Raw genomic sequence first — 27,433 nt, forward strand, 5'->3', positions numbered from 1 at the left:
AGGGCCAGCGGGCCTGGCCACAACCCCCCGCGCCCCGGCCCGGCACTCACGTTGGAGCCCATCTTCCTCAGCATGAGCAGGACGCGCACCTTCTGCTGGATGTACATCTCCTCGGGGCTCCGCCCGGGCGGCCCCTCGCGCTCCATCCCCCGGCCAGCGCAGGGCGCCCTGCGGAGGGGCAGCGGGAGGGGGACGGGAGCGGGCTTTGGGCGAGTCAGAAATACCGCAGCAGCTGGCGGGGCGGAGCCGCCGGGCGACCCGCCTGGGCCCGGCCTGGGAGCCGCGGGTCCCAACACGCCGCGGCCACCGTCGGCCCAGCCCTGGGGCCCGGCCAGTCCCGGCCCAGGCGGCAGGGCTGGGGTGGGCCCAGGGACACTGGGAGAGCCCGTCACACTGGTCCCCAGGGACTCGGGGGACCCGAGACACACTCGAGGATGAGCCGGGCCTCGGGGTGTACGGGCACCTCCTCCTGCAGGTCAGCACAGGGCACGGCCCGCACCCTGTTTCTGGGCCGTGAAGGCACCCTGTGCCCTATGACCAGGGTCCGGGCCCTGGGTCACTGGGGAAGGGCGGGGCGTTGGGACCACACCGGGGGATGCTCGGGGCCTACTCCCAGCTCAGTGCTCGGGGGCCCAGGTGCCGGGGCTGGAGCCTGGGCCTCCCACACACAGAGCCTGGCTCTGCCCGCTGGGCCATCTCCCCTGAGCCTCCGAACCTCATCCCCCACCCCTGCAGATGCCCCCGCCCCTACCCACCCCCTGCCGGCCTTTTCTGACCTGTGAGTCAAGCTGCTTCTGAGCCTCCAGTCAACTGGCGACTGGTCAGCCTGGCTGTCCCACGCGCTCAGAACTGACACACACACACTCTCACAGACCCTTACAAACTCACACACACACTCACTCATATACACGCACACACACCCCCTCTCACACACATACCCTCACAAACACACACACTCATATACACGCACATACACCCTCACACACTCATACATGCGCACTCTCACACCCTCACACACACACGCACACACATTCACAAACTCTCACATACACTCACTTATATACACGCACAAACTCACACAAATTCTTACATACAAACTTTCACACACACAAACTCACATACACACAAACTCATAGTCATATACACACTCTCCCACATGCACGCTCATATACACGCACACTCACAAAGTCATATACACACAAATCTTTACATACAAATTCACATATGCACACGCAAACTCACACACACATGCATGCACACACAAACTCACACATGCACATACAAACACACAAGTGCACACATGTAGATTCGCACGCATGCATGCAGTAACGTGCACCCACACACACCCTGTGCAGCCCTGTGCTGTCACCTCCCAGGTCCACGGCGGCCAGCGCCGGGCAGCAGAGCGCTCACAGGGCACAGGGGGTGGGCTGGGCGGCCCCTCTGAGCAGCGCCCTCGGGAACAAGGTGCCGGGCAGGGCAAGAAGTGCGCGGGCGGCCACTAGGTGTCGCCACACTCACGACTTGTGCTCCTGCGGGTGTCCCCCGGGACTGAGCCCAGAAACACACAGCCCAGTGCCGGCCTGAGCCGCGACTGACCCGTTCCGCCTGTGATCCCTGAACCCTGGGGTCCCGTCCCCTCCTCAGTCCCCTCCTCACCGTCCACCTGCTAACAGGGGAAGTGGAGGTGGAGATGGTTGGGGGAGGACAGGGGCTTGGAGCAGGCAGGAAGGAAGGCCGGAGGGGCTTAGCACGGGCCAGGGGCACGGCCTAGGAAGGCCAGAGTTACCGCCTTGGGGTCCCTCGGACACACGGGCCCCCAGTGCCCGCGGTCACCTCCCCTTGTCCCTCAGACACACGGCCTCCCCCACTGCTTGCAGATTCCAGCTCCTGCCTTTGGTCCATGCAGGGGTGAAGGCCCCGGCCTTGCACGCAGCTGACCTGGGGTTGCTTCCCACCACCACAGTCCCCCGAGCACCACCGGGCTCCCTGCACCCCAAGTGTGACCGTGCAATGCAGCACCCCCAGGCCCTGATGGATGGTGCAGGGCTAAGGCCCTCGCCTTGCTCGTGGCCAACTTGGCTCCATCCGTGCCAGAGTCCCCGCAGTACCACCGGGAGGGACCCCTGAGCACCCCGGCTTGGCCCCCGAACAAAACTAACCCCCAAGATTGTGCTGCATTTTAAAGACGGGAGGAAAATGTCCCCTTACCTGTGGACAGTGCACCAATCGTGCGACTCGGAGCCCAGAGAAAACGGAACCTAAGGGCCAAGGAGACAGTCCCGGGGTCAGACCGGAGGCCCTGTCCTGTCCCCAGCGGGAGCGACCTCCCCAGCACCACCAGTGTGACCCCACAACAGAAGGCGAAGCGGAGCGAACCCAGAGCCGCGGGCCCCGCAGCCGTCACCACACCCCCCGGGTCCCCCCACCAAGGGCACAGCCCACCCCGGCCCTTACCTGCTGCTGGACACGCACGGTGGGCCGCGAGCGCGTGCGGGCGGGCCCTGCGGGAGAGGCGGGTCAGGACCGGCCGGAAAGGCCTGCGCGTCTGTACCCGGAGCCGCGCCGAGCAGCTGTGCCGGGGCAACCGTGCGGCATCGCCCGTGTTCCCGGCCAAAGCAGGTCACACGCGTCCGCCTGGGCTTAGTCACCAGGAACGCTGGGCCCCGCCCGCCAGGTGACGTGTGCTGGCTCGGGGTCCCGACTGCGTGACACACGTGCCCACGCAGGCTGGTCCCTCCCGCCCGCTGCCCACCCGGCTCCTGCCCAGGCCCTCCTTGGGGCTCGGTGTCCGTCGTGGGCACGCGGCGGGAGCTGGGGGCGGCGCGGGCCGTCCTGCCCACCCGCGCCGGCTGCCCCGAGCTGCAGGGCCAGGTAGGGGCCCCTCGAGCGCCTGGTCGGGGTGGCCTCTAGGTGGTGGTGTTATGTCACCCACATAAGAACTAAGGGGGGGCAGCGCCGCACCGGCCCATGGGCGCCCGGCGACCGGGGCTGGCCAGCGAGAAGCTGACCCGAGCGGGCTGCAGGCGCTCTGGGCTGTCACTCGCTCACTCACTTGTCCCCCGGCAGCTGCTTCCCCCACAAGGCGACTTTCAAAGCCCCTGATGGCGGGGGGCCCCACCTGCTCCCACCCGCACCCCAGCCTGGGGACCGGCCACGAGAGCAATTAGCTGCTCTCCCGCCCTGCGGGGATCAGAGCACCGGAACCCCACGGCCCGGAGCTGCCCTGCCAGCAACCCCAGGGATGAAAGCGCTGCCCGAGGGGGCCGGGGGCGGGGGGGGGGGGGGTTCCGGCCGCTCCCCCTCCTGCAGCGAGGCCCAGAGGGACCCTGGGGTCTTCCTGGGCCGTCAGGGCACCCAGGAGGGTCTCTGGCCTTCCTGGGGGCCCCCTAGGGTTTCCCGGCCAGCTGGTCCATTTGCCCTGACAGAGGAGGCGGCCGAGGCACGGGCGGGGCCCCGAGCCAGCGGGCTCGCTCTGCTCACGGCTCCCGGGTGCGAGGAGGAGGCCCCGGGCCTGGAGCCGTGGAGTCACGCGGAGGGCGCTGGCCTTGGATGCGGCAGCCCTGGGTTTGGTCCCTGTATGTCCCACAGGGGCCCCCGAGCCCAGGAGTGACGCCTGGGTGCAGAGTCGCGAGTCAGCCCTGAGCACCGCCGGGTGTGGCCCACGGACACGAAAGGGGAAGAACCCAGGAGAGGCTGATCCCCCCACGCCCACCTGGCGGCCCCCACCCTCCACTGACTCGGGAAAGGCTTTCCAGGACAACAGGTCGGCTCAGGGGACCAGGAGGGGCAATGGGCACTGGGGGAACACCCAGACAGAGGGCACACCCCACAGAGGGCACACCCCACAGAGGGCGCACCCCACAAACAGGGCGTACCCCACAAACAAGAGAAACACCCACAAGCAGGAACACCCACAAACAGGAAACACCCGCAAGCAGGAATCACCTGCAAACAGGAAACACCCCCCCAGGGGCCCCGCCAGCACCGTGGGGTGGGCATGGGGCCACGGGGGACGGGAAGGCCCCTCTCTGCTGCCCGCCAGGCTCGGAGCCAGGAACACCCCCGAGACGGGCACCGGCAAGCAGGAGGGGGTGCCAGGCCTTAGGACGGGGGCGCGGCTGGGACGCAGGGCCCTGGGCTGCGGCCTGAGGACAGGGCAGGCGTGGAGACGTGCGGGGGGTCCAGGGGCTCCGGGGGCATGAGGAGGAGGAGGGGCTGGGGCGAAGGCCCAGGCACCGCCCAGCATCCGCACGTGGTCCCCCGAGTGACGCCCATGAGCAGAGTCAGGGTAAGTCCCGTGCCCTGGCTGGTGTGACCGGCCTCCCCGCCCCCCCCACCCTGCGGGACCCCTGTAGGTGTGCAAGGCAGCGCTGGCCCAGGGTCAGCAGCGCCTCTTCTCTGCCGGCACAGCAGGAGCCCTAGAAGGTTCTGGAAACCAAGACCCAAGATGCAGGAAGCAGCTTGTCCGTTCATCCAGCCTGCCCCCCAGCCTGGTGAGGAAGGGGGCGGGGCAAGGGCACACCCAGGGCTGGGGGGCTGCAGCCAGGCAGCAGAGAGCCCCACCCTGGCTGTCTGGGCCCGGGACACCGTGCGGGGCGCCAGGGTCTGCCGGCTTACAAGGCACGTGCCTTGCCCACAGGGTCACCTCTCTGCCCCCAGATGAATCCAACCCACCACCCTCCTCTGGTCAACAGGTCACTCACACCCTCCCGCAGGCCAGCAACAGAGTGGCCCCCAGTGGCGTGGAACATCCCAGGGTGCCCCCCGCCCGGGTGGGCTGACGTCACCGGCTCAGGGAACACTGCTCTGGTGACATGAAAGATGGAGCCCACAGCGGCCCCGTAAGTGACCACGGCCAGTGCCCAGTGACTCAGGCCTGCGAGCTGCCCTGCTTCGTGGGTCTCCGGCAGAGAAGCAGCCCTAATGACAGCTCTGGGCCCCAGGACGCCACGCCAGGCTGCAAGGGGACCTGTCCCGAGGCCAGAAGCCCAGAGCTCCTTCCTGCTCTCAGGAGCTGGGACCGTCCATCAGAGTACAGGTCAGGGGTCAGAGTCCCAGAGGACCGTCCATCAGAGTACAGGTCAGGGGTCAGAGTTCCAGAGGACCGTCCATCAGAGTACAGGTCAGGGGTCAGAGTCCCAGAGGACCGTCCATCAGAGTACAGGTCAGAGGTCAGTCTCAGAGGGACCGTCCATCAGAGTAGAGGTCAGGGGTCAGAGTCCCAGAGGACCATCCATCAGAGTACAGGTCAGAGGTCAGAGTTCCAGAGGACTGTCCATCAGAGTACAGGTCAGGGGTCAGAGTCCCAGAGGACCATCCATCAGAGTACAGGTCAGAGGTCAGTCTCAGAGGGACCGTCCATCAGAGTAGAGGTCAGGGGTCAGAGTCCCAGAGGACCATCCATCAGAGTACAGGTCAGAGGTCAGAGTTCCAGAGGACTGTCCATCAGAGTACAGGTCAGGGGTCAGAGTCCCAGAGGACTGTCCATCAGAGTACAGGTCAGAGGTCAGAGTTCCAGAGGGACTGTCCATCAGAGTACAGGTCAGAGGTCAGAGTCTCAGAGGGACCGTCCATCAGAGTAGAGGTCAGGGGCCAGAGTCCCAGAGGACCGTCCATCAGAGTACAGGTCAGAGGTCAGTCTCAGAGGGACCATCCCTCAGAGTACAGGTCAGGGGTCAGAGTCTAGGAGGAACCGTCCATCAGAGTACAGGTCAGGGGTCAGAGTCCCAGAGGACTGTCCATCAGAGTAGAGGTCAGGGGTCAGAGTCCCAGAGGACTGTCCATCAGAGTAGAGGTCAGGGGCTGGAGCCCCAGAGAGACCGTCCATGGTCGACTCAGTCCCACGGGAGGCCCTGAGCAGCACCAGGAGTGGCCCACCCTGTTCCAGCACAGCTTCTGGAGAGCCGGGGGAGGGGTCACCCCTGGGACCCTCGACCGGGACAAGCCTGCTGCCCATGAACGACCCTCCTGGCGCTGCAGGGGGTCCAGGCGGTGTATTTCGGGGTTGACGCGCCTGGGCACCGGGCGGCTCCCCCCGGGCTAAGGCTGAGGCCGGAGGAAGGGACAGGGCTCAGGGAACTCACTCGGGTCCCCTACAGCTGAAACGGAATCCGAGAGCCAGGTCCCTGGGTTCGGGCCACACAACTGCACAGTCCCCGGGGCACCGAGCACTGCAGGGTTGAGCACTGGATTCTCAGGTCTACACTAGCAGACGGAGCCATGCCCCAAGTGACCCCAGGGGCCGGAGTGATGGCACAGCGGGGAGGGCGCCGGCCTGCACGCAGCCAGCCTGGGTTCCGTCCCGGGACCCCAAACGGCCCCCTGAGGACTGCCAGGAGTGATCCCTGAGTGCGGCTGGGCGTGGCCCCGAAACAGAAAGCAAACTAAAAAACAGTGCCCCCGGCCCTTCACCCACCTCTGCTGGGGGCCCCTAGGAATAAACACGCGAGCCAGAGGCCGGGACACCTTGGGGAGACGCCGGGAAGGGAAGCCGACCGGGTCGCTGGGGCAGCCTGGGGGCTGGACAAAGGCACCTTCCTGCAGCCACGCCAGAGCCGGCAAACAGGAAGGAGCGTGGGCTGGGGAAGCCGCCAGCGGCGGGGGGAGAGGCAGGTGGCCGCGGCCCACCCAGCGGGGGGACCCGGACAGTGGAGAAGGGCGCCTCTGACCTCACTCCAGGAGATTCCGCTTTGGCTCCCCCGGGGACAGCGCCTGGGCCCGCTCCTGCCCCGGTCCCGCCTGCCCGGCACCTTCAGCCCCTGGCGGGTGGGGGGGAGGCGCGGTGGGGGGGCGAGCTCTGTCCAGCACAGGGTGAGGGGAAGGGCAGGGATCTCTTGGGGGGCTGCAGGGCCCCCCGCCCCAGCCCTCGTCTCCAGCTGGGCCGAGCGCTGGCCGTGTCGGCTCACGGAGCCTTGGCCACGTCTGAACTCTCTTCACCTGTGAGTCTGTTTGGCGTGGGCCACACCTGGCAGTGCTCGGGATCACTCCGGGATGGCACCAGGTGCCCGGCCCGCCGGGATATCACTGGGGTCCTTGGCTGGGAAAGTTTTACATGACACCGGGCAAATAAAATAGGTTACACAATTCATTTACTGATAAAAGAAAACTTGACTTTAATTTGGGGGTCAGTCTGGGGGGGTCACACTGGTGCTGCTCAGGGCTTGGGGGTCTGTCCTGCTGCAGTCCCAAGCTGGCTCTCGGGCCCAGAGTTGAAGGAAGGAGGTTCTAGATCAACCCCAGAGACTTCCTGCAACGTGGACAGTCCCCCACGCTGCCCCCCTCAAAGCTCTCCAGCACCCACTCCCAGCGGGGCTCAGAGACAGTGCTCCAGGGCACAGCTCCACGCCACGGCCCGAGGGGGCCTGCTCTGGTCAGCCAGGAGGCCCCGGGGGCACCTCCCTGAGGCCAAATGGAAATGTCAAACCACAGGCTCTCAAGCCGCTGCCCACACACAGCTCTGCCCACTCCCGCAGGCCCGTCCCCGGAGTTCCGAGTAGGAGGAGACGGGCCCACGGCTTGTCCGGCTCCGGAGCCCAGCCCGGTCCCTCCCTCGGGGCCCGAGGACGCTGGGCGCCCGCACAGAGCCAGCTTTGTTCTTGGGCAGGCCCGCGTGTGGGCAGCTCCTGTCGGGGCGAGGCCCTCTCGGGGGACCGGGACGGCCAGAGAGGGAGTTTGGGGGCGACACTGAGGGGCGCTCAGGGCTCACCCCTGGTGGGGTCGGCCACGTGCAAGGCCCATGCCTCCCCGAAGTGCTCTCGCTCCACTCCCGCCAGAGGCGAGCTCTGAGCACAGAGCCAGGAGCAAGCCCCGAGCACAGCTGGGCAGGACTTTCCCCGCACCTCAAAAACTGAAAGACAGGGGGCTGGAGCGATAGCACAGCGGGGAGGGCGTTTGCCTTGCACTCGGTCGACCCGGGTTCGAATCCCAGCATCCCATATGGTCCCCTGAGCACCGCCAGGGGTAATTCCTGAGTGCAGAGCCAGGAATGACCACTGTGCATCGTCGGGTGTGACCCAAAAAGCAAAAAAAAAAAAGGAAAGAAAAAGAAAAACTGAAAGACAGGAATATGTGTCTCGGGGTTCCAGCCTCACCAGCCCAAGCCGACCCTCGGCCTCTTCTCTGCACGGCGACTCAGGTGCCCGTCTGCCGCCACCCGCCCGGCCCTGCCCACGGGCCCACTCGGGCTCCCTCCGCCGGGGCCGCCCCGACAATCCCAATAATGCTAGGAAGGAGGAAACCTCTCCCCGAGGAGCCGCAGGCGCCCGCTTCCTTCCTCCCCACAGGTTGAGCAGGCTGACAGTCACAACCCAAACGGGTCTGGGACAGAGACAGTCCGGCTGCCCACGTGCTGATCTCATCAGCTGGCCGGGGCACTGGCAGGAGGACGCAGACCCTGGGTCCGAGACAAGGCATCCCACACGTCCCGAGCAGAGCGCAGATGACAAGGCAAGGCTGGCGCTGGGGAGGTGGCCAGCCGGTCACCTGGAGGGCGGGCTCGGGCCTGGGGCCAGCAGCAGAAAGAGCAGAGACGACTCAGTGGACAGGGCCGCTGGGAGGCCCCGAGTGAGACACTGTCCCCATTCCCCACGGGTGAGGGCAGATGCCCCCCCGGCACGCCCAGATAATCCAGTTCCAAAGCCGGAGCCTCGTCACCCACTCGGAATGACATGCCCGTTCCCAGAGCCGCGAAGCCATTAGTCAGGGAGCCCCAGGTCGGGAGCGGTCCCGGGCGGGCCTCGGCCGGGCGTGACTCGGCAGGTCCTCACGCTGCACTCAAGGAAGTCGGGCTGGGCCGGGCCGGGCCAGCCCCACGGAGATGTCAGGTCGGGCCCGCCAAGCTGGCCCGGCAGAGGGGAGAGAGCTTCCCGGGCGGGTCCGAGAGGGGAGCTCAAGCCCCAACTCCCACCGACGGTGAAGACTAAACTCCTCACAGACCCACCGGAGGCACACGGCACGCCTGAACGCGGAGAAACACAGGAGCTGCCCTCCCCGATTCTCGAGTCTTGGGCAGGACACGCCCAGGCCGGGGAGGTCACAGCGAGGGGTGTTCGCCCTGGCCCCAGCCCTGCAGGGACCACTGCACGGTGGGTGCAGCGGGAAACGCAGCCCTCTCCCCCGCAGAAACATACACGGGGGGCCGGAGCGATACCACAGTGGGTAGCACATTTGCCTTGCACATAGCCGACCTGGGTTCGATCCCCAGCATCCCATACGGTCCCCCGAGCACTGCCAGGAGTAACTCCTGAGTGCAGAGCCAGGAGTAACCCCTGAGCATTGCTGGGTGTGACCCAAAAAGAAAAAAATGAAAATAAAAATAAACAGAAAAACCCAGACATCCCAGTACAGGAAGTCAGAGACTCGCTGGCCTGAGACTTCCTCAGCTTCCATCCCTGCACCTGGACCCCAGCACCTGCGGGGGACCCCCAAAGCACTCCCGGGAGTGGCTCCAAAACCAACAGAAAGAAACGCAGCCAGGGGCCAGCGCTGAGTGTGTGCTGGGGGCTGGCTTTCCGCCCCCGCACCGCAGGGACCCCCGCCCCCAGGCCCGGTGGGGACAGAGGCGGCAGAGAATAACCTGGCCCCAAAGGAAGCTGAAAGAGGGACAGAAACGGGGACTGCAACGAGCACAGCGACGGGGCCTGGCCTTGCACCGCCAGCTGGCTCGATCCCTGGCACCCGGCACGGTCACCCCGAGCCAGGAGGGACTCCTGAGCACAGCGCCAGGAGTTAGCGCCTCAGCAAAGCCAGGTGCCCCCTCCCCCCCCAAACAGAAGGCAAGAACTGTGCTGCTGAGGAATGGAGAGCAGGCACCCTGGGGCAGCCCCCGGACTCAGGGCCGGCGGCTCCCACTGGCCGACAGGCCCCCTGCGCGCGGCGCCCGCCTCCCGGGTGTGTCCAGGAGGTGTCTGCTTCTTGGTTTCTGGGACCGTCACTATGGCAGGGCTGGGGGCGTGGTGCAGAGCGGGAGTGCGGGCCCCGCCCCCGTGGCCACAGCCGGCACTGACCAGGTGGCCCTCCGCCTGAGCTCTGCCTCGCCCTGGCCTGCCAACCCGCGGCCCGCGGTGGTTCCAGCGTCCGCACGGCCGGGCCCACACAGGGCCCCCAGCCCCCAGCACTGCAGGGCGAGGCCGGGGACCGAAGATAATCAACAAGTGGATGAGACTGAGGCTGAATATCTGGGGGAGGGAGGATGGCGGAACCAGGAAGAGAAAATAATGGGAGAAAACAATAAACAAAACCTGGAAGCGACTTCACCTCTGACTGGGGCCAACGGAACTGCACGAAGGACGGCCTCGCCTGGGGCAGCGAGGGCAGTGCGTGGAGAGGGACGGGGAGAAGCCCCACAGGGGCCCAGAGGCTGCACAGCGGGCAGGCGCTGGCCGCACCTGGCCTATGGTGCGTGATCCCTGCCGGAGGGTCCCCAGAGCCCCGAGCACTGAGGCCGGAGTAAGCCCTGGGCGCTGCCTGCAGTGGCCAGAATCCCAACTGATCGATGGACTAATTAAATAAAATGAGTGCAGTGTAGGAACAGGCTCAGCCGGCTGCTGGCTCACGGGCCTCGGTCTACTCACAAGCACGGTGGCCAGTGCTCGGCAGGGCGCAGGCGGCCCAGGAGGGCAGGGGCGGCGGTGCTGGCGAGGTCGGGGCAGTCCGGCGGGCTGAGTCCCGGCTCTCACTGCCCGGTGAGTGACGGGCGAGAGCTGAGGCAGGCGCCGGCCCGAGCCGCGCCCCGGGGTCCCACGGCCCTGCGCAGGGGTAGGGCAGATGCCCCAGGTCCCCGGGAAGGCCTCCCCGGGCCGGGCACCAGCAGGGCCAGCCCAGACACTGTGGCACTCTCTGGCCGGAACAGGACAGACCGTTCCTCTGGGGGCAGGGCGGGCCACGTGAAAGGGCTGCATTCAGGGCTGGCGACGGCACCGGGGGAGGGCGTGTGCCTGGCACACAGCTGATCTGGGTTTGGTCCCGGCATCCCCTGTGGCCCTCCGAGCCCGCCAGGAGTAACCTTTGAGCACAGTGCCGGGAGTAACCCCTGAACATCACCAGCTGTGGTCCCAACCCGAAATGGGGGGTGGGCTCCACTGGAAGCTTTTTTCTCTTCCAACAAGCTGGGAGGAGACAGGGGTGAGGGACAGACACCCAGGGCATCCGGGGTGGCAGAGGCCGTTGGGGTCCTGGCACGTAACCCCCCCGCCCCCCACCCCCGACTCCAGGGACGAGGTGGAAGCCCAGGTGTCCCGCACGCGGGATCGAGTCACCCTGGGGTGCCTGTGCAGCTTTCCTGCCTCCCTTCGTCTGTGCCGCCAGTGACGCCCAGGGCTCTCCTGCTGGGTGCCCCCCAGAGTCACTCCCAAGGGAGCCCGGAGGCCCCGGGGGGGTGGGGGGGGAGGAACCGGGCCCCGCCTGCCCTGGCTGCAGCTCCCGCGCGGTCAGCAAGCAGTGCTCCTCGGGCCTGAGTTTAACTGGACCCCCCTGCCCCCCTCGGGAAACATGAAATGAAAGAGCGGGAGACCCTCCCCAGAAGGAGGGAACCCGAGAGGCCAGAGGCGAGGAGCCCACGCGTGGCAGCAGGCCCTGCAGCACGGGCTCGGGGGCACCAGGCCGGGTGGCCCCTCTCCTTGAACCCAGGGCTCTGCCTTGCCCAGAGCCTCCACAGGCCCCCCAGGCCGGGAGGAGGAAGGACACGGGGCAGGTCACAGCACAGAGGCCTCCGGACCTGCCCTGAAGCGCCAGAGAGGCTGGGAACCAGGCGCCTCAGCACCCTTCCTCCACTGCCCGCGCCTCCGGGCACCAGCCCGGCGCTGTCCACTGCCCGCTGCCCGGGGCTGGGCAGACAGAGGCTCTAGAGGGACCAGATCCAGCGACGGCTTCGCAGCACGCCAGGAAGAGCCACCAAGCCCGTCTCCAGGTCCCGGCGGGAAGCTCTCCCTCGACCCGGCTGCCGGCGGCCAACACTCGCCTGGGAGATGCCGGACAGCGCCCCAGGGCAGATGCCCAGCGCCCCCGGATCCCCGTCCCGGGACCAGCTCTCAGGAGAGAGCACAGGGGGGCAGGGGGGCGGCTCCGTGACTCGGCTCTGTGTCCCGGCTTCTGCGGCCCACGCCACTGCCCGGGCAGACAGCTCAGACCCAGGCCAGAGGGCAGGGGCCAGCACTGCCCGATCCCCCCCGGAGAAAGCGTGACAGGACCCACCCGGGGCGCTCGCCTCGCTGGCACCATCCCGGCCAGTCCCCAGCACCCCCCACGGCTCTCTGGCCCTGCCGGCAACGCAACCTGCCCGACCCCCAAGCAAGGCACCACGGCCTGGACGAGAGAGCGACGACCCCGCCTCACCCTTTCCGCCCAGCCCCCTGCAGTGCTGGGTCCAGGCCGGCTCCCGGGTGCGGGAAGATGAAGGAGACACACGTGACCTCCAACCCACGCAGGCTGTAGAGTCAGTCTACAGGGATCAGAGATCACAGACAGCCAGGACCGGGGCCGGGGCGATACACCGCGGAGGGCATCTGCCTTGCATGCAGCCCACCTGGGTTCCATCCGCGGCATCCCATAGGGTCCCTCAAGCACCACCAGGAGTAACTCCTGAGTGCAGAGCCAGGAGTGACCCCTGAGCATCGCCAGGAGTGACCCCCCCCCCAAACTGTGAGAGGCAGTACAGCGGGTACGGCAGGAGCTCTGCACGCGGCCAGCTCTGTTCTGACCCCTGGCATCCCAGGTGGTCCCTGAGTCCCGAAAGGAGGGACCCCTGAGTGCAGAGCCGGGAACTGAGTCCTGAGCCCCAGCAGGCGTGGCCCGAACCCTCCCTCCCTAAAACCACTGCAGGGCCCAGAGCCGGCGTGGTGAAACAGGAAGCGCGGTGCCTGGGTTCGACCTCTAGCATCCGTACGGTCCCCAAGCCCTGCCAAGAGCGATCCCTGAGCCAAGAGTGAGTCCCGACCCTGCCGGGCGTGGCCCGGACACCAAACCCACCACAGGGCCCCCCAAAAAGCAAGAGGAACCTGGGCCAGGGAGAAGCTGCTGGGTCCGGCTCCGCCCCGGGCTGCCGTCTCCCCGTTAACGAGCCCGCAGCGGACCGGCCGTGACAGGCCTGTAATAACCCGCAGCGCAGTGGCGGGCAGCGCCCTTTCATGAGGGAGTTCAAAAGCATCTGGCTCCAGCGGCACCGGCGCCATTATCCCACTTACAGTTGGGTAAAGTGAGGCAGAGGGCGGCTAATGAGCCCGCCCAGGTCAGGCGCGATGGGGGGAGGAGGGTCCTAGCCCAGCAGAGGCCCCGGGGAACGCGCTCCTCCCTGCCCCCGCCGAGACTCGTGCAGCGGTGCTCAGAGCCTGCCCCCAAGGGCTGATGGCACACAAGGCTCTTCACCGTCCTGGGCTCGGCACCAACGGGCCACAGCTCCGAGCAGACGGCGGGGGGAGGGCGGCCGACGCGGACGGGCAGCCGGGCCCCAGCGCTCCCCTGGGCTCCCTCGGGCAGGCGCCTCCTGGCCCGGCCCCATGGGAAACAGGCGCCCATCTCGGCCTTGTCTTTACGAGGCGACGGTGACTTCTGGTGACTGGCACTTCCCGCCCCACCATAAAATGCCCCGGAAGCGACTTGCGTCACCAGGTCCTGCCGACCCCCAGGGACCACATTGGGCCCGTGGGAGGCCTGAGCCATTCCCCTGGGTGCTCCGCGGAGCCCCTGAGTCCGCCCAGCCCAGCCCAGAGGCCGCTTGCTCGGGCCACAGTGCTCCAGGCCGCAGAAGGCACAGGGGGCTGAGTGTGGCCGAGCGCCCAGCCTCAATGCAGACCCCCAGAGGAGGGGGCCGTGCCGCATGGCTGGGGGCCCCACGATGCCACCTGGGGGCAGCAGGGCCAAGGCCCCGAGGCACATCCCCCACCACCCCGGCGTCTCTGGAAGCTGCCCCTGAGAAGGGACGACCACAAGGGCCAGGCCGGAAGCGCCTGAGCTTCCTCCCTTCCTCGGCCACTAGAGCCGAGACTGGGTCTGTCACGGCCAGCAGACGGACAGACGAGCAGACGCGGACCCACAGCGACCCGCGCCACACAGAAGCCCCTCAGGGACCGGCAGGGCATCGCTGCCCTCTCCCGGGGTGCGGACGGCGGCGCGGATGCCACACGGGGTCTAGCAGTGCGGAGGGGAAAGAGGAGGCCGAGGGGACCCGCAGGGCCTCCTCCTGGCCCCCACAGGCCTGTCCCTGCTACACGGCCCCGCTGTCAGCCAGCCACGCCCGAGGGTCAGCGAGGGACCCCCGCGCCCGGGCTGCCAGCCCCCGGGTGCGTCCCTGTCACCGGCTGGGACCGAGGCCCGAGCCCCCTCCCGACCCCATCACAGGGACCAGCCAGCCTCGGCCCTGCCTGGTCTGTGTCGCTGCTTCTGGACAGCAGCTCGGTGGCTCTGGGCACTGGCGACCTTGGCGACCTTGGCGACCTTGAGGCCCGGCACTGCCCACAGGCCTGCTCAATCGTGACTCACGGGTGGCCCCAGGAACTGATGACCGTGCACCCTTGCTCGCTGCCCAGACCTGCCCGGACCTGGTGGCACTGCGGGAGTCGGGCCCGTGGGACGAGACCAAGACATCCGGGTCACCCCCAGGTCAGGCTTCGAGGGGGAGCCCCGGGCCGTGACGGGCTCCCGCTACGAGACGCCCCAGGCCTGGGAAATGACCAAGTAGCAAGAGTGCCAGTGGGGCCGCCTGCAGTGTGCGCGGGGGCCGACGGTCAGCAGCTATCAACAAGGACAGGGGAGCGGGGGGACGTTTGAGAAAACCCAAACAGAAATCAGACCGTGGAGCATGCGTGAGCCCCCGCGTGACAGGGACTCGGAAGGGGCTGAAACGGGATGGGGAGCTTACAGGTAAAGTGGTGGAAACCGGGTGAATGTGTGTGATGCCCTGGGTTCGATTCCTGGGGCCACAGAAAAATCAAAATAAATTTAAAAAGACATCGCTCCTCAACACCAGCAAGAAGACAGAATCGGAAGCAGCAAAAAGTGGGGCTGGGCCGTCAAAGAGAGCGGCAGGAAGCAGGGGCAGAGCACAGCTGCGAGGGGGACAAGCTCTCAGCAGGGGCCCGGGCGAGAGGCAGGGCTCTAGCGCGAAGAAGTCACAGCCAGGGCCACAGCGCAGGGCGCAGGGCACACGTCCGACACACGTGTCCCGTCGAGTTTGATCCCCACGCAGGGCCAGGCCTCGAGTCCCCTCGGCCTCCTCTTTCCCCTCCGCACTGCTAGACCCCGTGTGGCATCCGCGCCGCCGTCCACACCCCGGGAGAGGGCAGCGATGCCCTGCCGGTCCCTGAGGGGCTTCCGTGTGGCTCGGGTCGCTGTGGGTCCGCGTCTGCTCGTCTGTCCGTCTGCTGGCTGTGACAGACCCAGTCTCGGCTCTAGTGGCCGAGGAAGGGAGGAAGCTCAGGCGCTTCCGGCCTGGCCCTTGTGGTCGTCCCTTCTCAGCGGCAGCACCGCGCCAAGGGTGGCCCAGTTATGAAAGTCAGAGAAATAGAGCGCGGAGAGACAGCACAGCAGGAAGGGCGTTTGCCTTGCACGCTGCCAACCCAAGTTGGGTCCCCGGCATCCCGTAAGCTCCCCCAAGCACTGCCAGGAGTGATCCCTGAGCATTGCCGAGTATGGCCCCAAAACAAAAACAAATAAACACACCCCCCAAAACTGCCAGAGCAATAGTACAGCGGGTAGGGCGTTTGCCTTGCACGCAGTCAGCCTGGGTTTGATCCCCGCATCCCACAGGGTCCCCCGGTCACCGAAAATCCTGGGTGTGATCCAAAAGGCAAAAATAAATAAAGAAAAATAAAGAAAAAAAAAAGGAAAAACTAGAGAAGTAAGAGCCAGGGGCCAGGGCGATGGCTCGAGGGCGGGGGTGCAGGCCTGGCACAGGGGCGCCGGGTCAATCCCTGGCACACCCTAAGCACCACCAACTGGGATTCCCCCAAAACACAATTCTTAAATGGTTAAAATAATAATAAAAGGAAAAGAAAAGAAAAGAAAGCAGCTGAAAATTCCCCAAAGCTGGGACATCGGCGAGACAGAGACACTGAGAGCAGAGAAGGCAGGACCCCAGGAGGCGTCCGGCAGGCCACACGCGCCCAGCTTGGGGGCTGCTGAGCCAAGTGACCGGTACAAGGGCGGGCAGAAAAGACTGAAGAGCCAGGAACCCTCCACCCGGCCAGGCCATCACTCAGATCTGCAGAAGAATAAAGGACTTTCAGACGCACGGCGGCTAAGAGCACCCACCGCCACCCAACCAGTCAGCACGACACACGTAAAAGGACTTCCACAGGGCATCAGAGAAGACACGCAGGGGACACCTGGCAGCGCTCTTAGAAGCTCCGTGAGCACCACCCAGGGTCACTCCCGGGCACAGAGCCAGGACTGCCGCTGAGCACCATCAGGTCCGGTCCCCAAAGCGAGACCTTTTAGGACTCGAGAGTCTCCGGGTTCTGCCTCATTTGGGGTAAACTGTGCCTGTGGTCGCTGGAGAATAGGTTCATTCCCCCAGCTGCTGGGTCAACGTCACGGAAGGTCCTGTGACCCGTCCAATGTGGGGACGGGGTTGGCCCACGCGAGAGCTGGTTCACTTCTGATGCCCAGACTTCCCTCGGTCCCCTCGTTTCCTTTCCCAATCTCGCCAAGGGCCTTATCGATTTTACTGACCTTTCAAAAACCTTTTGGCGTCACTAATTCTCCTCATCACTTTTCTATGTTCAATCATGTTGACCGAAGCTCTAAAATTTCCTATAAAAAGGTTCCCCCTAAGTGGGTTCATGGTGCTCTTCCTTTTCTAGCTTCTTGGGGGAAAACATAGATTCTTTGATTTGAGAATGCCGATTGTTGATTTGAGGATGCCGCTTTCAGAACCAGGGAGAGCTGGGGCATGTAGGAGCCCTGGGTTTTACCAGCAGCACCTCACAGTCTCCCGAGGACCGAATCAAAAGTTACCTTAAAGGACCCCCTGGGGGATTCTCCAAACCCCCCAGTATTGCTGGGGAGGCCCCAATTTTTTTTTTTTAAATGGGGGAGGAGATACGGCTCCAAAATAAACCAAGGGAGGCGGGAAAAGAAGAGATGATTCCTAGTGACCCACAGACTACGCAGGGGCAAGCTCTGTGGCCTGAGCAGGACACACACACACACACACACACACACACACACACACACACACGCACGCACGCATGCACACCCAGACAGTCCCAGGCCGCCTGGGGGCCTGAGAAGGGTGGGGGCCGACAGCTGCTGCCCCAGGCACTTCCCACCCGGGGAGGACCCCCACTCCCAACCTGGCACCCTGCTCTCCCCCGAGGTGGCACCCGGGAAAAGTGTGCACGCTCTCCCACTGTCTGGACTCGAGGGGCAAAACAGACCCCCCCACCCCATGCCAGGGGGCTGCACTGCCACCCCGAGTCACTGTCCATCACCCTGCTGTCCCCTGGCGCTCTGCACTGACCTATGTCCTTCTGCCCACTCAGTTACCTGCCACCTCTCCCCCTAGTACAAAAACTTCGCCCAGACACGCCTGCCGCCCCAGGGCCACCGTGCTCTCGACTCCATCCCCAGTGCTCAGTCGGGACTAAGAGAGCAGGCGGTTGGCATCATTTACTGAGCACCTACAAAGCTTGTTTGTTTGGGCTCTGGACAAGAGTCAGAACCAAGCCCGGGTCAGCGCCGTGCAGGGTAAGCGCCCTCCCCGATGCACTAGTGCCTATCGCTCCAGTCCCAGACTCACTTGTCTTAAAGACCCCTTACCACTCCACGAAGAAAGCAGATGGGGAAACTGAGGCATAGAGAGGCTAAGATTCTTGCAGAAGGCCACACAGCTCAAATTGGCAGAGACCCCAGCCCAGGGCTTGGTCTGAAGGCCAAATGCTGGCCGACACCCCCGTTTCTAACCTACGAGTGTCTGATCCCGCTCGGCGCCTGCTGGGCGGTCAGGGAACGGGAGCCCAGAGGTGCCGCGCGCGTGTGTGTGTGTGTGTGTGCGTGTGTGTGTGTGTGTTGGGGGGGGCAGCCTGCTGTAGCCCCAAGGAGGCGGTACGGGACAGTGGGGGACCAAGAAAGGACCAGGACGAGGTGGTCGGAGCCGGGACGCCGCTCGGGGCGCTGACTCGCACTGCTGGGGTGGGCGAGCGTCCAGCAGGGCCGGCCCCGGCAGCCCTCAGCCCTGCGCCCACTCCAGCACCGGGAGGAGACCTATCACCCAGTGCCGTGGGACTTCAAAGGCGTTACTCAGCCTCCGGGCCCTAGAGGTGCCCGGCCAGGAAGGAGGGGGGCAGCCCCGGAACCCCCTGGTGCCTCCAGCCCTGACATGTTCTGACAGCGTGAGCGGGGGGAGGCCGGAGAGCAAGCCGGAGTCTGGCTAGTGGTTCAAGTTCACGGCCACAGCGAACAGGCCCGGCCTCTGTGGACGAGAAGGCGGCCGGCACTCATGGCCGGGCTGTTCTGCCCTTGCCTGTTCTGCCCTTGCCCTCCTCGTAAGCCCCCGGAGCCTCTGCCGGAGGGGGTGATCCCTCTGGGAGCCTGGTGTTCCCGCTCCCTGGTCCCCATGTGGGTGGCTGCACCCCGCCGGCCTAACAGTCCCGGGCTTACAACCACCGGCTCGAGGTTGGCCACCAAACCCACACACAACCCGCTCACACGCAGTCGGCGTCAGAAATGAACAGCCGGGTGCAGGAGACAGGACGGCGGGCAGGGCACCTGCTTACACACGCCCAACCCGGGTTCAAGCCCGGGCAGCCCCTATGTGATCCGGCCAGGAGTGACCCCTGAGTGCAGAGCCGGGAGTAAGTAAGCCACTGAGCACCACTGAGTGTGACCCAAAACCAAAGAAAGCAAAACAGAAATGAAAAGGAAGAAATAAATAGCCTGTGTCTATAAACGAACCAGCGGTCAGCTTTAGAAATGAGCGAGCTGGGACCAGAGCGGTAACACAGCAAGTAGGGCATCCGCGTCGCAGGCGGCCGACCAGGGTTCAATCTTTGGCATCCCATGTGGTCCCCTGAGCCCACCAGAAGTGATCCCTGAGTCCTGAGTCAGGAGTAAGTCCCGTGCCCTGCCAGGTGTGAGGCAAAAACAAAAACAGACAGACAAGCAAAAAGAAATGAACAACCACACAAGGTCTGGTCTAGAAACTCGCTGCCAGACTATTAGACACCGCCCTGGATGCTGTCCCCTGAAGTCGAACTTTCCGGCTCTCAGCTGCCTCTACCCCACTCCCCTAGCCCCCCGACCCACCAGCACTCTCCAAACTGGTATCCAGGCTTCTCCCCTTGCTCTGGGGAATCCAGCGGCTGCAGCCCCACCAGAGAGGTGAAGGGACAACTCAGATGAGGCCCAGGGATGGGCTCGTGGGCTGGAGCACTCGATTTACCTACGGCAGGCAGGCAGGTGGAGGCTCCACCCTGCGCAGTGGCCAGGTGTGCCCCCCCCCAACCACAAACAAATTTAAATGAGCTCTCCCCATCCTGCTTTCAATCTCAAAGGCTCCTTGGGATGTACCCGGGCACTAGTTCTCCCCACTCCCCAGCCCCGGGCAGACAGAGGTGGCCTAACCCCTGCGGCCCCAGGCCTGGTGCCAGGCGCCACCCAAGCGCCGGCCCTTGCCCCTGCAGAGGACCACTCGGCCAGGAAACCGCGGTTGACACCTCGGGCGCGGATGCCGCCAAGTCCCGCTGTAACTCGGAGGGCACCCGGCGGCCGGGCGGCCGGAGCGACCGGTACCCCGGGCCGCGGAGCCAGGAAGCCACAGCGGGGCGGTCAGCGCGGGGCCCGAGGGTCAAGGCCCGGGCGGCAGGACCTCGGGACAGCCTCCGGGCCGCCTCCCCGGCGCGCCGCCCCCACCGGGCCTCAGTGTCCCCGGCGGCGGGGCGGGCGCGCGTCCCCGCCGGGCAGGGCGGGGTGAGCGACCGCCCCGGCCCACCGGGACCCCCGCACCCGAGGGGCCGCGCCGCCCGCCTCGGCCGGGCGCCACGTCCCGCCGGGCCTCCCGGAGGGCGCGGGCAGGTGGGTGGCCCCGCGGGGGGAGGGGCGGCCACGCCTGCAGGTGAGGCGCGCGCGGCCAGGCGCGGGGTCCCGGGCGGCCGAGGGGCGACCCGGTGACAAGCTCGGCGACACCTGCGGGGCGGCCGGCCCGGGCGGGGGTGGCCGGGGCAGGCGCCCCGCGCGGCCCCTCCCCGGGAGACAAAGGGCCGGCGGCGCGGGGCGGCCGGCGGGCGGGGGCGGCGCCGCGCGCTTACCTGGGCCGCCCGAGCCGGCCGGGCCGGCGGGGCTGCGGGTCGGTGCGCGGCGGCCTGTTCCGCGGCGGCAGCAGCCTCAGCCTCCGCCTCCCGCTCCGTGAGTCACCGCGGCGGGCCGGGAGGGAGGCGCCAGGCCGCCGGGGGAGGGACCGGCCGAGGGGGCGGCATCGGGCTCCGCGCGGGCGGCGGGGGCGCGGCCGCGGCTCCGCCCCGGCGGGGGCGGGGCAGTATGGGGCGGGGCCCGGTGCCGGCGAGGGCGCGCATTGGTCGGCTCCGAGCCATGGGGCGTGGCCAAGCGCTCCGGGGCGGGGCCTCAGGAGACGCGGAGGAAGGGGTCGAGCGGTGGCGGCGCGCCGGGAGCCGAGGGGAGGGCCGGGGCGGGGTGGGGGTAGGGAGGGGCGTGGCCAGTCCCGGGAGGGAGGGGCTGGACCTGGCTGGGGGCGGGGCCCGGATGGGGGCGGGCCGGCGGGCGCCGCGGTGCAACAGCCCTGCACGCCGCTGGAGCGTTGAGATCCCGTAAAAATAATGGCCTTGCGCAAAGTCTAGCCCACACGCGGGTCCTGGCTCCAGACACGGCACGGCCAGACTGAGCGGAGTCTTCCAGGACCCCTGGAAAATCTGAATTGGACCAGGTTGCACAACGTTTAGAGGCGTGGTCTTCCCGGGTCGGGCTGGGACCTCTGCTGCCTTTCCAAGCAGTGAGGCCCGGGGTCTCCTCCCCGCACCCCCGGCTTAGGCCATCACGTGTAGGGCCGTGCCTGTATTTTTCTGGGAGAAGGGCGTGATTAAAAGGTTTCCGTATAAAATCTCTCTTACGGTTCCAATCTGCTGGAAGTGAGACCATCATTAGGGAAAGGACAATTGCTCTCTGCTGAGCACTTTTAAGGAACCATGTATTATTTTGTTTTTGTTTTTGTTTTTGCTTTTTGGGTCACACCCAGCGATGCTCAGGGGTTACTCCTGGCTTTGCACTCAGGAATTACTCCTGACGGTGCTTGGGGGACCATATGGGATGCCGGGGATCGAACCCGGGTTGGCCGCATGCAAGGCAAACGCCCTACCCATTGTGCTATCGCTCCGGCCCCACCATGTATTATTTTGGAGGGGTCTCACGGGATGCCCCGGGGATCATAGGGTGCCAGGAATGGAACCTCAGTCTCACGCATGCAGAGGTCGTGCTTTACCACTGAGCCACAACCAGGACCCTAAATGAACGATGTATTTTATCTTATTTATTTTATATTTTTAGTTCTGGGGCCACCCACCCAGTGATGCTCAGAGATTCTTCCTGGCTCTTCACTCCGGAGTTACTTCAGGCAGTGTCTGTGGGCCTTAGGGGACTATATGGGATGCCCAGGATTGAGTTCCCATCAGTCCAGTGCAAGGCAAGCGCCCTACCCCTTGTCCTATCGCTCTGCCCCCAGGGACTCTATCTTTAAGTGTGGTCTCATTTCCAACATTTTTGTTTTGTTTTGTTTTCTTTTCGGGTCACACCCAGCGATGCTCAGGAGTTACTCCTGGCTCTGCAATCAGGAATTACTCCTAGTGGTGCTCAGGGGACCATATGGGATGCTGGGAATTGAACCCAAGTTGGCAGCGTGCAAGGCAAACACCCTCCCCGCTGTGCTATTGCTCCAGCCACTCATTTCCAACATTTTAACTGAAGTTACAAAGCCTGGCCCCGACCCCAGTCAGACCTCCCACTCAGACTTCTCGCCTCTCATTCAGCCCTTTCCTGCCCCTTTCTCTCCACTCTCCCAACAGTCAGGTTCCTTTCCAAGGCAAGGACACAGCCACTGCATTTATGTTCCATGATACACAGACTATCTTTTCCCTCTTGGTTAGTGACTAGTTACAATCTAGGATTTGGGAAGGGAGAAGGGGCTCACCTAGCCTGGCTCTTGGTGGTGTCTGGGGACCCTGCGCCCTGCAGTGGATGGAATCAGAGCAGAGAGCAGGCCTGTGCAAAGCAACTGCTTTTACCCGGCCCTCTTGAGGATTTTTTAATTTGCTTAAAATTATCACTGTATTACTGTCATCCCGTTGATCATCGATTTGCTCGAGCGGGCCCAGTAACGTCTCCATTCATCCTAGCCCTGAGATTTTAGCAGCCTCTCTTTACTCGTCCTTCCCAACGGTGCCGCATTAGAGGCTCTTCAGGGTCAGGGGAATGAGACCCATCATGGTTACTGTATTTGGCATACAAATACACCATGGGGAGCTTTCCAGGTTCCCCCCTCACACCCCCCACCCCACCCGCCCCCTGTGGGCAGTAAACTCTCAGTAGCTTGCCAGGTTCTCCAAGAAGGAGAACTAGGCTATCAGATGTCATACCCCCTGCGCCATGTAACCCTATCAATGGCTTAGAATCATCCTGTTGATCGTCGAATTTCTCGAGCAGTCTCAGTAACATCTTCATTTGTCCTAGCCCTGAGATTTTAGAAGCCTCTTTTTACACATCCTTCCCAATGGTGCCACATTGGAGGCTCTTTCAGGGTCAGGGGAATGAGACCCATCATTGTTACTGTTTTTGGCATATGAATACGCCATGAGGAGTTTGCAAGGCTCTCCCATGTGGGCAGGAAACTCTTGGTAGCTTGCCATGTTCTCCCAGAGGGAGAACTAGGCTAAAAGATGTCACGCGGCCACTGTGTGGCCACGCGCTTCCAGGGGCTTGGTGTTATAGTCTCTGGATGTTGGCCCTTGGTGGGATTACATGGCGCCAGGGGCAGACCCTGGGTGTGACCGCCTCGCTACTGGAAAATGGGGAATCTGAGCGGAAAAGGTCAAGTTCCAATCCAAGTAGGCTCAGAGATCTCGGCCCCGGGTCCCACACACCTGGGTTCCTCTGCTGGTACCTTCATGCGTGAGGCTCATCCGAACGTGTGGAGAGGGGCCTTGAGCATGGCTGTGGCTAGGCAGAGTCTCTTGCCCCCATGCCTGGCTGTCTTCCCCAGGGCCCCTCAGAGGGGGTGGGCCTCAGTTTCCCTCCCCGAACAGAGCTCCCATGGCCAAAGAGCTCTGGAGCCTAGCCACAGCCATGCTCAAGGCCCCTCTCCACACAATTGGATGAGCCTCATGCATGAAGGTACCGGCAGAGGAACCCAGGTGTGTGGGACCCGGGGCTGAGACCTCCAGGCCTGCTCGGATCAGGACTCGGCCTCTTCCGCCCAGATTCCCCATTTTCCAGAAGCTAGGTAGTCACTTAAAATTATGAACTATGAAAATTATGAACTTTTGGGGGGATCAGGTGGGTGTTTTGGGGGGAAGGGCATACCCAGCGGTGCTTACTCTCAGGGATCACTCCTGGCGTATACAGGATGCTGGGGTCCAACCGGGTCAGCGCAGGCAAGCCACGCGCCCTCCCGCCATGCTGTTGCCGAGCCCTGCTTTGTTGGAAGCGTGCAGCTGTGGTTGTAGGGCTCGCCCAGGGTTCCTGCGCCGCCACACCCAAGTAGGTGGGGGTTGCAGCCCCTCCTGGCGCCTGCACGTTCCAGGTTGGCTGCTGGAGACATTCCTTGCAGCCCTGGACAGCACTGGGCATCGCCGCCAGCTGAACTTCCGGGAAACAGCACCGCCCTCTACCCGCTGCTCACCCCGGAGCTAATCATTTAAAAATATTTACTTATGGGGCCGGAGAGATAGTACAGTGGGTAAGGTGCTTGTCTTATATGTGGCCGACCCAGGTAAGATCCCGGGCATCCCATATGGTTCCCTGAGCACCACCAGGAGTGACTCCTGAGCGCAGAGCCAGAAATAAGCCTTGGGTACAGCCAGATGTGGCCCCCAAATCAAATATTTATATACTTGAGGGGAGTGGGGTGTTTGAGCCATGTCTGGAGTGCACAAGAGCTATTGCTTTGCGTTTATTTGTTTATTTATTTATTTATTTATTTTTGGCTTTTTGGGTCACACCTGGTGATGCTCAGGGCTTATTCCTGGCTCTGCACTCAGGAATTACTCCTGGTTGGTGCTTGGGGGACTATATGGGGTGCCAGGGATGGTCGGCCTCGTGCAAGGCTAACACTGTCCCCGCTGTACTATGGCTCCAACTCTGCTATTGCTATTTCTGGCTCTGTGCTCGGGGAACCATATGTGGTGCTGGGGATTTGAACCAGGGTCACAGCTGACGTGGCTGCATAAAAGGCAAGTGTCTTCCCTCCTGTCCTCTCTCCCCAGCTCTCCCGCTCCTTCCACCAGTAATTTAAAGGAGTATTTTAGTGCCAGTCAGGGTAAAATCAGGCTTACACCTGGGCAAACAGCCCCATCACAGAGGTCAGTGATATGCAATCCAGAAATTAAAAAAAGTTTAGGCATTTTTGGCTGGAGCGATAGCACAGCGGGTAGGGCATTTGCCTTGCATATGGCCGACCCAGGTTCGATTCCTCCATCCCTCTCAGAGAGCCTGGCAAGCTACTGAGAGCATCCCGCCTGCACAGCAGAGCCTGGCAAGCTACCCCTGGCGTATTCGATATGCCAAAAACAGTAACAACAAGTCTCACAATGGAAATGTTACTGGTGCTCGCTCGAGCAAATCGATGAACAACGGGATGACAGTGATACAGTGATACAGTGACTTTAGTGCCGGAGAGATCATACAGTGAGGAGGGGTTTTGCCTTGCACACGTCCCACCTGGGTTTAATCCCTGCTACCCCAAAGGGTGTCCTGAGCGCTGCTAGGAGTGAGCACAATACCAGGAATAAGCCCTGAGCACCACCAGGTGTGACCCCCCCAAAAAATAAACAGACAAAACTAACAGCATCCTTTTGCTGGCGGGGGGCACACCTGGTGGTGCTCAGGGCTTACTCTTAACTCTGTGCTCCGAGATAAGTCCTGGTGGTGCTGGGAAGACCATGTAGGGTGCCGGGAATCAAACCTGGGTGGGCTGCATATAAGGCAAGTGCCTTACCATTCCAGCCCCCAAAAATAATAAAGGTGTAATTTCCCCAATCTCTCTCTTATCGCCCAGGTCCCGCCCCTCATATCCCCACTTCCTCCACCTCCTCACCCTCGCCTGCCTCCACCAATAACAAGCTTTCGAGTTATCTCCCCTGCTTTCCCCGCCTTCCCCAGCACCCAAACGCCCTGGTCAGATGGGGCTAGAGAGCGCAGGTTGGCGGCCTGAGGCCCAGCCCCCAGCACCACTGGGTGGGACCCGGAGCACAGAGGTGGGGGAGCACTGGGCGTGGTTCCCAGGCGCACTGCAGAACTTCTGTGCCCACGGGGTCAAAGCTCCGTCCCAGGTGCTGGGCTACGGCGTGGTGCCCACCTGGGCACTCTGCCCACTCTGGAGACCCGGCCTCTCCCTGCCGCTGCTGTGCAGCCTCTTCCGAAGCTCAGCCTGAGACTCGGGCATCTTTTTTTTTTTTTTTTGCTTTTTGGGTCACACCCAGTGATGCTCAGGGGTCACTCCTGGCTCTGCACTCAGGAATTACTCCTGGCGGTGCTCAGGGGACCCTATGGGATGCTGGGAATCGAACTCAGTTCGGCCTAGTGCAAGGCAAACGCCCTCCCCGCTGTGCTATCACTCCAGCCCCAGCCCCTCTTTTCTTTTTTGAGACGTGGTCATCTTGACTCACCTTCAGGGTCACCTTCCTTTGCTGTGCCTGGCCTGTCCCTGCAGACGGGGGGGCGGGGAGAGGGGGGACGCTGGCAGTCTTGTCCACCATCACAGCAGCTGGTACCCGCTACAATCTGCAAGCGTTCCTGAAGAAACAAAGGTCTGGGGGCCGGGCTGTGCTGTGTGGTCGGTGTGAGGCCCTGGGTTAGACCCCCGGAACGGGGGGAGAGGTGGGGGGAGAGGGGAGGGAGGGCGGGGGAGGGGAGAGGGGTGGAGAAGGGAGAGAAAGGGGAGGAACGGTGCAGAAGAGGGAGAGGAAAGGAGGAGGAGGGGAGAGTCCAGTATCCACCCCAGAACATTCCATCCATGACCAGCCTCTCCTGCTCCCCCTGCCTCCCCCACCTCCTCTGCTGTCAACTTCCCACTTTCATTCGCTCAGTAAAGTGATTCCCTGTTTCACCTCTTCGTGTCACACCTTTAAGTGGCTGCCACCAGGGCCCAGAGCAGAGTCCCCCTCGGTGGAGGGCCCTTGCCTGGCCCACGGCTGCTCCGGCTTGATCCCCGGTATCTCGTATGGTCCCTCGAGCACTGCCAGGAGAGTAAGCCCTGAGCACTGCCAGGTGTGACTCCAAAACAAGCCAAAAGCCCAGTGCAAAACGTTGTCGCTGTCTAGGGCAAAAAGCCTCTATTCTCTATACCAGGGGGATGACCAAAGGGGAAACATTTTAGGGGAAGCATCAAACAACACAGGCACGTCGCAGGCGGCGGGGAAGAAGGTCCATGAGGGAGCATGACGCCGATGGGGGCTTCATATTTCACCCCAGGAGAGGATCATCCCGGGCCTGGAAGGAGGCTCAGTGGGTGGGGCGGGGGGCAGCCCCTGGCTGGCATAGTCCCCTGAGTAGATCCTGAGCACTGCTGGGTGAGGCCCCCAAACAACAAAACCCAGCACCTCCTTACTGGCCAATGGAACCGGCACACGGTGAAACGAGAGAGAAAGGAAGACAGATTTTTGTGAAGCAAGGTGGGATTTTTAGTTAAGGAAGAATGAGAACAATTTTACTTTTGGCGTTTTAAGAATCAACTTTCTTGGTGGGGCTCCCCTCACATCCAGCAGTGCTCAGGGGTCACTCCCGATGGGGCTGGGGGTGGCCATATGGGGATGGTGGGGATCGAACCTGCTACAGCCACGTGCCATTCTCCCTACCCCCTGTACTATTGCTCCCGTCCTGAGAACCGACATTTACAGAATAATTTCCAGGAATGGGGGGCTGGGGATGTGTCTCAGGTTCATACTGGCTTGGCACGTGCAAGGCCCTGGGTTCGACCCCTGGCTCCATGGTCAAATCAGAACAGTATATCACAGCATGTAGGGTGCTGCTGGTTTTGCACAGGGCTGATCCAAGCACCGCCAGGAGTGATACCTGAGTACAGAGCCGGGAGAAAAGCCCGGAGCATCACCAGGTGTGGCCCCAAAAGGAAAATAAATAAATACATAAATAAATAAACCATTTCTGGGTGCCTCCTGCTCCGGCCCGGCTTGTCATTCTACCTGCATCCAGGCTAGCGCCTCTCCTCTGGGGACAGCCAGAGACAAGGCAGCCACATGCTGCTCCCCGGGGTCTCCCCTTG

General features: G+C 63.7%; 1 protein-coding gene across 3 annotated transcripts in view; it reads right to left on the bottom strand.

Moving 5' to 3' along the window:
- The window catches only part of CTNNBIP1 (catenin beta interacting protein 1), a 29,728-nt gene extending 9,333 nt beyond the window's left edge, over positions 1 to 20,395 (bottom strand). Inside the window, exons 1-4 of one of the 3 annotated variants that reach the window (XM_055139444.1) lie at positions 20,241 to 20,395; positions 2,458 to 2,504; positions 2,212 to 2,261; positions 51 to 203 (exon numbers count right to left, since the gene is read on the bottom strand). In XM_055139444.1, the coding sequence (XP_054995419.1) occupies positions 51 to 146 (96 nt within the window). In that variant the 5' untranslated portion in view covers positions 147 to 203; positions 2,212 to 2,261; positions 2,458 to 2,504; positions 20,241 to 20,395. Of the gene's footprint in view, positions 1 to 50; positions 204 to 2,211; positions 2,262 to 2,457; positions 2,505 to 10,574; positions 10,800 to 20,240 lie in introns of those variants that run through there. The other 2 variants (XM_055139442.1, XM_055139441.1) reach the window with 2 other exon arrangements.
- Between the last annotated feature and the right edge of the window lie 7,038 nt (positions 20,396 to 27,433).

The sequence above is a fragment of the Sorex araneus genome, chromosome 5 (genome assembly GCF_027595985.1).
Source record: "Sorex araneus isolate mSorAra2 chromosome 5, mSorAra2.pri, whole genome shotgun sequence".
Taxonomy (NCBI): domain Eukaryota; kingdom Metazoa; phylum Chordata; class Mammalia; order Eulipotyphla; family Soricidae; genus Sorex; species Sorex araneus.